Source organism: Salvelinus namaycush, chromosome 21 (genome assembly GCF_016432855.1).
Source record: "Salvelinus namaycush isolate Seneca chromosome 21, SaNama_1.0, whole genome shotgun sequence".
In the NCBI taxonomy this organism is placed as follows: domain Eukaryota; kingdom Metazoa; phylum Chordata; class Actinopteri; order Salmoniformes; family Salmonidae; genus Salvelinus; species Salvelinus namaycush.
Window position 1 is genome coordinate 40,652,156 of NC_052327.1, and position 9,489 is coordinate 40,661,644.

General features: G+C 39.5%; 1 protein-coding gene across 5 annotated transcripts; it reads right to left on the reverse strand.

The window, feature by feature from the left end:
- Positions 1 to 940: 940 nt before the first annotated feature.
- LOC120066378 lies at positions 941 to 9,035 on the reverse strand. 5 transcript variants are annotated; one of them, XM_039017708.1, is made up of 10 exons: positions 6,682 to 9,035; positions 5,700 to 5,753; positions 5,204 to 5,302; positions 4,957 to 5,100; positions 2,669 to 4,739; positions 2,440 to 2,544; positions 2,280 to 2,351; positions 2,050 to 2,139; positions 1,890 to 1,961; positions 941 to 1,366 (listed from the first exon to the last, which is right to left on the reverse strand). In XM_039017708.1, the coding sequence occupies exons 2-10, from the start codon at positions 5,739 to 5,741 to the stop codon at positions 1,158 to 1,160; spliced, it is 2,904 nt and encodes a 967-aa protein (XP_038873636.1). In that variant the 5' UTR covers positions 5,742 to 5,753; positions 6,682 to 9,035; the 3' UTR covers positions 941 to 1,157. The 5 variants fall into 5 exon arrangements, 4 of the variants coding, with proteins under 4 accessions (XP_038873636.1, XP_038873634.1, XP_038873635.1 ...); XM_039017706.1 differs by having other exon boundaries at positions 5,204 to 5,753; XM_039017707.1 differs by lacking the exon at positions 6,682 to 9,035 and having other exon boundaries at positions 5,700 to 5,921.
- Positions 9,036 to 9,489: the final 454 nt, after the last annotated feature.

Here is a 9,489-nt window from a genome sequence, read left to right on the forward strand (position 1 = left end):
ACACACACACACACACACACACACACACACACACACACACACACACACACACACACACACACACACACACACACACACACACACACACACACACACACACAGTCTTGCATTTCTAACCAATTTAGGACTCCTCACATTTACATACCTTTTTAGGACCCTGCTTTCCAGACATCATAGAATCACAGAAATTACACTCATGAGCTAGAAAAAAAATCTAATATGAGGAAATCACCGAAAGTTGCCGACATCTTGAAAAAAGATCACTTGTAATTTTACCACCTACTTGAGACCGCACATTGCAAATCAAATCAAATCAAATCGGTCAAATACACATGGTTAGCAGACGTTAATGCGAGTGTAGCGCATTGCTTGTGCTTCTAGTTCCGACCGTGCAGTAATATCTAACAAGTAATGTAACAATTTCACAACTACCTTTTACACACAAGTGTAAAGGAATGAATAAGAATATGTACATATAAATATATGAATGAGCGATGGCCGAACGGCATAGGCAAGATGCAGTAGATGGTATAGAGGACAGTATATACATATGAGATGAGTAATGTAGGGTATGGTAACATTATAGCTGGTTTAACAGTATATACATATGAGGTGAGTAATGTAGGGTACCATTATAGCTGGTTTAACAGTATATACATATGAGATGAGTAATGCAGGGTATGTAAACATTATATAAAGTGGCATTGTTTAAGTGACTAGTGATACATTTATTACATCGATATTTGATGCATTCATTCTATTTTATGACTGAAAATATTGCATGTAGAATGCCACAATGATGCAACACGGATGGCAACTCAACGGCTGTAGTGTAGTTCTACTGTAGTGTAGTTCTACTGTAGTGTAGTTCTTCTGTAAAGTATTTAAACTGGAACAACCATTTCAGTAATAGAGTCATTATATCCAAGTAACAGATTAATAGTTTAGAAAAATGTTTTTTATTTTTCTGTAACATTCAAAGTCAGCAGGCTTTGTATTCTTGAGACCTTAATCACTCCAAAAGTGAACAACCCACCTGGGAAAACTTCCCCCAAACAGAGTGAGATGGAGGACATTCATTAACTGCCTATGAGCTTAAGTCAAGTAAGTCCCATTAAATCCTCAGAGGTACACCAAGATAGAAGCATCTTATACACTTATTTTCTCTGATCTGCAACTATTCTGTTGTGTACATAGAACTTTACTGCTCTCCAGTCCCTGTTTACTAGCGCTTGGCCAGAAGCAGCAATGCATTTCTCACAGTCTTGTTTTCCAGGCGTTTTTCCCATTCGGATAAAATTCATCAAGGAATCTTCAACTGCATCCACCTCTATTGTCGACCAAAACCTTTTTGTTCCTTTGGCACCTTTGGAAAGAGATGACATTATGAATGACTACATTAAATAAAGGTTGAGTACAATACAGTATGTGTTCATCTCTGTATTAACTCTACAAGGTTGCAGCTGTTTCTGCAAAGTGTGTTGAGGTTAAACTAACAATCCCAACTAAATAACTACATAGATAAGGATGTGAGAGAAGAATGTGCAATGCTGACATCAAGGCAGACTCAATCTGTATGGAATCTAAGCCCATCAAATTGTTTGCAATGTAAACCTTCTAATAAAAGCAATACTTATTAAATTAAGTTCCCTCCCCCAGGAAAAACAATGTAAAGTGTGGTAATCCTTCTGTGTTATCATCTATCCTGACACACTAGTTCAGATCTAACGTCTTGACTTGTGTCCAATCCAAACTAATCCGTTCTGTACTGGCATGGTTGGAAATACACCAACTGATGAAGACAGGATTGATCTGGACCAGCACTGTACTATACGTTGACACTACAGAATGAAAATGCACTGACTGAAGACAGCAGGAAACAGTCTAACCATGTGAGCCTCTCTTTTGTCCCAGCTTTCCCTTGGTGATTGGCTGTTTGGCCCGAATCGCTGACATCTCTCCTGGAAAACATCAGTGGAAAACATGTATTTTTCGAAAAGGACATTGTAATTAAGAATACGTCCATATCTATGTAAGGTATAGGCATACCGGTCAGATTTTCTTCATAGGATTTTTCAGACGACTCCTCTCTCTCAGAGTCGTTCTCTGATGCACAATCAGTGGCTGCAGCATCAATTTCTTCAGACATAACAGTTTGTAAAAGACAATAAAAACAAAAGCAAATTGCAGCAAGTTAAATCAGTGCACAAGAAATTAGAGTCAGCATTTTTTGCCAGAGTGAAAATGCACTGACTGAAGACAGCAGGAAACAGTCTAACCATGTGAGCCTCTCTTTTGTCCCAGCTTTCCCTTAGTCATTGGCTGTTTGGCCCGAATCGCTGACATCTCTCCTGGAAAACATCAGTGGAAAACATGTATTTTTCGAAAAGGACATTGTAATTAAGAATACGTCCATATCTATGTAAGGTATAGGCATACCGGTCAGATTTTCTTCATAGGATTTTTCAGATGACTCCTCTCTCTCAGAGTCGTTCTCTGATGAACAAGAGTCTGCAGCCTCATTATTTTCAGCCATGCTTTTTTCTAAAAGATGGCCAAAAGAAGAATGCTAAATTGAGGCAAGCTAAATCTGCGCAAAACAAAACCTTTGTTTTTATTGTCAGTGTAAACTTTTTGCCATTAAACTAAACACTGGGGGTAAACTTACCACTGGGACTGATGGTTATTTGATCCAGACTTTTCCCCTTGAACTCTGCCAATCTGCCCTGTTCACATGCCATCAGTATTTTACTTATTTTGGCCAACTGAAGCGTTCCCTCTGGAAGACGGTAGAACTTTCGATGAATCCGAATGTCGTGACCCAAGAAGTCAGCAAACTGGTCCTGTTCTGTATCATTGAGATTTAACACTCTGGAGAGGGTGGCAACCTGTTTTCGTAGTTTAGTTGATGACAATGCTTCAGGTAACTTGGCACCACATTGTTTGGCATAGGCGCGGATGCAGTCATTCCCCCGAAAATGTGTATCATATCCTGGCCTGGCAAATAAGTAGATATTTCCTTCGCTCACTCCACATGAGCACCGCTCTTTGATAAGCAGCTCTAAAGATTCCACCATCACTGGAGTAAGGATTACAGGCACCTTCCTGCCACGCTTCCCACAGGTTTCAATGCGTTCAAAATGCGCACAGAGTAGTCTCTCAACCTCTGTTAGCGCCACTGCAACATCTTTGTTAAGTGGGGATTTGTCCCTGGAGTGAAATGTTGCCACAGACATCTTTGACACCTCTCCCTCTCTTTTCCTGTTGAAGATAATCATCTGAGCCAGTATCACTTTTGCTAGATTGCTCCATTTTCCTGAGGTTTTCTCATCGCACAGTTGGTTGTAGTATTGTTTCTGCTTTTCATCTAAGTACATGTGTATTTTTTTAACGTCATCTGCTAATGGAATAAGCTGCGGTGCGTTCCATTTCTTCTGTTCAAGTGTACGATATGCAGCAGAAGAGATCATTTCATTCCAGCGAAGACGGTAGATGCCTTGGAAGTCTCGGACAAGCTTCAACTTTTCTTCATTCTGGGTAATAAGAGCTTCACCCTCCATGATGTCTGCAATTTTCTGGATGCTTTGCCCAAGCTTTGTCGCCAGGGTTGCTTTTTCGAATTTGTTTGTCTTTTCATCATAGCCAGTCACTTCTTTGACAGCTTTTATGATGTGTTGGAAGTGTTTTGGGTTGATATAATCCTTCATCTTTTTCAGTGGTGTCACCTTTCTACCTTTAATCACAAGTCTCCCTAGTTCTCGCAAAGTTTGACGAATGTGCTGGTGTTGTGAGGGGTTCTCCCCTTTCTTGTTGTACATTTTTTCACCCAATGCCAAGATGTATCTGTCTTGTTTTACTGCATGGGCTACATCATCTTGAGCCATGTTACTCACAAGTTTCCATACCTTTTCACTCACTCCTTTAGCAACCGGTTGAGCATTAGCACAGAGCGCCTGTATTCTGGTTTTGCCAGGCATCTCCTTTCGAACGTGTTGTGCTAGTGTGCACCTTGCCACATGCCTCCACATAGATTTGCGTTTAAAGAGCCCATGGCAGGCAAAACAATGCTGATAGTCCTGGTGATTGGTCTTGTCATTACTTGTTTGTTTACATGGTACCAAAACCCCCTTTCCTTCTTTAAGTGCCTGAATGTTGTGTGCCCGATTCCCCTTCTTGCGAAGAAGATTCAGCTGAAGTCTCCTAGCTTTTGATCTCTTTGCAAACCGAAGTGCAGTAGCTACTTCTATTTCATCCCCATGTTTACGTTGTAAATGACGGGCAATTTTGGATTGCGGTTGCTCGCAAAACAGACAGAAGTGCTTTTTTTGGTGGTACTTTTTGGATCCATCTAATTCTGAGACATTCATTACAAGCAATGATTCACTGCTAGTGTTTGACATTGGGGAACTAGTACATCTCTTATAAGTATTTGCATATTGATTCTTTCTCTTGAGTTCTGTTTCTTCATTTGAGCTGTTTTCTTCTGAGGAACTTCTGCATCTCTTGCTAGTCTTCTTGTAGTGATTCCTTCTCTTGACTCCTGCTATTTTATCTGAACTGTCTCCCTCTGAGACTAAATCAACGTGTTTACTGCTGTCCACCCTTGTCTTTGGTTCTGAAAAATCATCAGAATTGTCTTCCTCTGATGATTCTGATGGCCCTGGGACATAATCACCTTCACTGTTGTCAATGCTGGTTATTGAGTCATCAGTCTTGTATCCAAGCATAGCTTTGGTCAACTGTATTGAAGAAAAAAATTATATTGGATAACTAGACAGATTACAAAGTATTTGGACACCGGCACATTTTGATTAGTTACGACTGTGCTCCTCTACTTGTTTATGTTATAATACTATGAATATGGGATGAAAGTGCAGACTTGCCCATCTTTGATTTACAAAGCTGATTCACAAGAACTTACAGTATGTGCTGGTGTTGAATGACACTTTAACTTACGTATATACTGTCTGTTCTGATCAACGGTGGTGCATCATCCAACACATTGACTATCGACCCAGAAGTACTGGCAGCCTCAGAGGTACTGGCAGCCTCAGAGGTACTGGCAGCCTCAGAGGTACTGGCAGCCTCGGTGTCTGACATCTAAGGATACAATAAAATGATATTAGTCATGTGCAAATTAGGCAATAGGATATGATAACGATTCAACCATCCCCAGTATCCTCATTCTAAACAACTGACAAACCTGCGCTTCGGGATTTATCTTTTCCTTTTCAAATCTGGCCTCACAAGTTGAACTATGCTTCTTTAGATTTTCCATGCGCCTTCTTAGCCTCTGCAGTGCCTTTGTAAAGGAAGACAAAAAGAAACGTTGAGACTTAATAGAATGACAAGATTGCTCGGCACACAACAGGGGATGGGCTGGGGGACACCAATGACTGTTATCATTGACTAATAGAGGGGCTGGGGGACACCAATGACTGTTATCATTGACTAATAGAGGGGCTGTTATCATTGACTAATAGAGGTCCAACAAACATCTATTACAATTTCTGTTTTTTTAAAACTACTTTCAAGGTAAAAAAGCAAGTATAAGCATAACAGAAGCACATTATGCAAGTTCCTGCATGCAACTAAAGCTGAATCTGCTTTTATGGATGGACTAAAAGAGAATCAGTATGAGTGGTTTGGCTAAAGCAAGGCAAGCGTACTCTAAATACTAGGCAAATCAGAAAACATACCGCATTGGTTACTTTGTAGGTTCCTGGACTCTTATCTTCCATTATGTTTTCGATCTTAAAAAATGTGTGTAAGAAATAGGGATTTGGTTAAAGAATCTGCCAGTATATGTATATATTTTTTCAAGACAGTGAATTGTCACAGTCCTACCAAAATGGACACTTTCCACAACCCTTATACTTGTTGTGGTGTTTCACTCTTTTATGTGCAAAAAAAAAGAACTAGGAACCCCACCACGCCCCTCCCCCCACCCAAACTAATGTCCATGGTTTTCAATAAAAAAAATCTGGTCACTTATTTCTTAATTAGTTTAACATATTTCTTATTTTCATCTGAATTATTTCAATGTAAAAAACGGTATTTGGGTAAGAAAGGGCTATAAAAAACGGGCGCAACTTCAATACATTAATTTAATGAGGGGGTTTAAATATTTTAACACACATACAGGCTTATGACTTGACAAAACAGATGAAAAGGAACTGGCTTTTCTTGCTAGCTTGTTACACTATAGCAATATTATTTTCCAATGCATGTAACATTGTGTTAACCACAATCATGTATTCTAAATCATAGACACGTTTACCAATTATGCTAAACTTATTAGCTAGCTTGCAACCATAGCTAGCATATTTCTTTTTTTAACTAGCATGGGTAGCATGCTAACCGTTAGCTAGCACGCTAACAGTTAGCTAGCACACTAACCGTTAGCAAGCCACAAATAACTATAAGGTAGAAACATGCAAAGTAACAATTGCACATTAATGAATTGTTTGGATAAACCTGCCAATTTCAATGTCATGACGCAGTATATCTGACACAATGCGGCTTTCAGACATCGTCAATGCATGTTGGATTCCACCGAAAGACATACATGACTGACATTAATTCATTAAAAATAAAGACAACGAGAACATGCATTGCTTGTCAATACACCAAATACAATTTTAGCTAGAATATTGGTTAACAGTTTAGTTAATAGCTTACCTTCTTGCATGAATGCAAACATCTGCAACCATCCTCCTCTTCCTTAAAACACGTGCTGCACAGCTACTTCAGTGGTGATCACGCTCAGGCAGGGACAGGTTTGCCAGGTCAATTTCAAATTTCTAGGAGTCTGCTCAAAACCAGCCTTCAAAACCCACCTTCACTAGCACAATTTTAGCAGAATACGGCGAAATTAATGATTTTTTTTAAATGCCATGTTGGTAACGTTGCAATATAGAAGTAGTATAACAACTTCCACCTAGCGACCAAAACCTTTCACCTGCCACAAAGTTTTAAAAGTACATCAATAAACCACAAATAGTGTACATGGCAACCTTGAGCAGAGATTTATGCTGCAACATGGGGGAGGGGGAACTGTGTATCTTTTATTATTATAATATTTTTATTAACAACACATAAATACAGGAAGTACATATGGGAACACAAGTATATATAAATAATATACAGGACGGGGGAGGGGGGGGACTGTGTTGACCTATAAAACCTTTGATAGTTTGGTACTGTTGTGCACTTTGCAGTGGGGGAGGGGCAGGACCTCAAGCGGAAATTATGGCCAGTAGATATGCATAACAATGATTCCATCAGCCCAGATTTCTGAATATGTCTGCAATGTTATTACTGTTAGCCACATTTCCTTAGACAATTTGGGTTTGTAGCTTACACAATCAGTATCAGTGAGGTGGTAAGTGCAGCTACTTGAATGGTCTGTACATGAAAGATGGAGTGGTGGATATGTACATTTTTCACTGGGGAGACTTGCTGACACAAAAGTAGCTTATGGCAGGTTAAGATTTGATCTAGCAACCTAACCCATCAGCAATCAGATTAATTACCTGCCCACAGACCACTCAAACAGCCTACTGATATTAACAGCCATCTCTCACTATAGGCACTCAGCTACTCCCACAATCTCTCTTTCTCTCTTATAACAGGCCTTTTTTTAATCATATTTGCATTTATCTTCCACTAGATCCCTGGTTTCACAATGTGGAATAAAATGTAATGATAATACGTGATTTCAGGTTTGTACTGCTGTGAAGACGTAGGCCTTTACATCAGCATTGATCTCTTTGCAAAAAGCCTCAAGAAAACTCATAATAACATTGGGTAGCTGATGAGTAGCTGATGTTCATATCTTAAAGGACAAGTCCCTATAAGCCTTTGTCAGGAATCAGGACTGGGTTAATAAAGCCAACGCAACTGCATGTTTTACAAATGGTAGGCTATCAAATGTTAGGCCTAGTTATAAAATGACATTATAGGCCAACATTGTACACTATAGGCCTATTTCTTTTCCGGGTAGGAGAAGGTCTATTGCAGACTTGCCTAGTGCGGCAAAATGGCCGAAACATGGCCTGGTCATGGATGAAAAGCACATTTTCAAACTGGGGTAGAACTGAGGGAACATAAGGCAGACCCCAGGATTTCAGCTTCCTGTGTTAGCTGTTGTAATCCTCTTGCTGCGTATATTTGTAGAAAGCCTCACCCCAACAGAGAGTTATGGGGAGGGAGGTATAATCAAAATGTCTGCTTAATGCTTTTGAGGGAGCAGCAGAAAAGTGTACCCAACCTGGGGTACAACTTGCTAGAATTGGTAGTTGAAGCAGTAGTAGTAGCCATGTAATGGCAGCAGTGTTGTAGTTGAGTCACAAAAGCATAAGTCCGAGTCAATTCACAAGACCCTATGGCTACTCTGAGTTGAGTCAAAGTCACCAATGTTGGAGTCAGGAGTCGAGTCACAAGTCCCTATGGCTGAAATCAGAGTCCCACTGTTTGGTCCAAGAGTTCAAGTCTAAGACAATGGGTCCATATTAACTTAATATTAAGTTATTAACCCAGTCAGATAGTGTCAGGAGGAATTTGATCAATCATTTTTCGTATCCCCTTTCTTTCTGTGCCAACAAATGTTTATATGCTACAGGTAAACCAGATTGTCAGCTAGCTAGCTAATTAGGTAACATGTTGAACATGGTGTGGCTGCACAGCTTCTTCATATTTGATGTAGTCTAAATAGAAACTGAAAGACACAGACAGACATATACACCTCTATAAACTATACTGAAGTCAGATATTAGTGGCTAATGTGCACATTCTGTGGAGGTCAACTAGATCTGTTAAAAGGTCTACAACAACAACACATTTTATGTTTGTGTTAGAGAGCACATAACATGCCTATCTGAATTTAACTTAATCATTTGAAATCACATATTTCAATGTTAAGCTTTGATTTGTAACATATTAACTGTTTTTCAGTGCATAGTAGTCTACAAGAGTCTGTAGAACAGGTTCATATTAGTGGTACAGTTGAGTGAGAATTCCAGCCAGCAGTTGAAATTTTGATACATTGTATGACACGCCCTACACTACAGCCAATCATTGAGCAGCCTCCCATCCCCTTCTCTGCTCCCATCCCCCTCTCCTTTACCAGGTCATATGCTGTATATTAAGGCCACATATAAGTATTAATGAACAAACAGCTATAGACAGTACTGAAGTCAGATATTAGTGGCTAATGTGCACATTCTGTGGAGGTCAACTAGATCTGTTAAAAGGTCTACAGCAACAACACATTTTATGTTTGTGTTAGAGAGCACATAACATGCCTATCTGAATTTAACTTAATCATTTGAAATCACATATTTCAATGTTAAGCTTTGATTTGTAACATATTAACTGTTTTTCAGTGCATAGTAGTCTACAAGAGTCTGTAGAACAGGTTCATATTAGTGGTACAGTTGAGTGAGAATTCCAGCCAGCAGTTGACATCCACCCACAACCACAAAGTCA

Bases quoted from the DNA above. Each gene is read 5' to 3' on its own strand.
- LOC120066378 (XM_039017706.1), bottom strand. From the start codon at position 5,473: ATGATAACAGCCCCTCTATTAGTCAATGATAACAGTCATTGGTGTCCC. The intron at 2,140-2,279 runs GTTAGACTGTTT...TTATGTCTGAAG, and splicing joins ACAAAAGAGAGGCTCACATG to AAATTGATGCTGCAGCCACT. The intron at 1,367-1,889 runs GTTAGACTGTTT...CTCTTTCCAAAG, and splicing joins ACAAAAGAGAGGCTCACATG to GTGCCAAAGGAACAAAAAGG.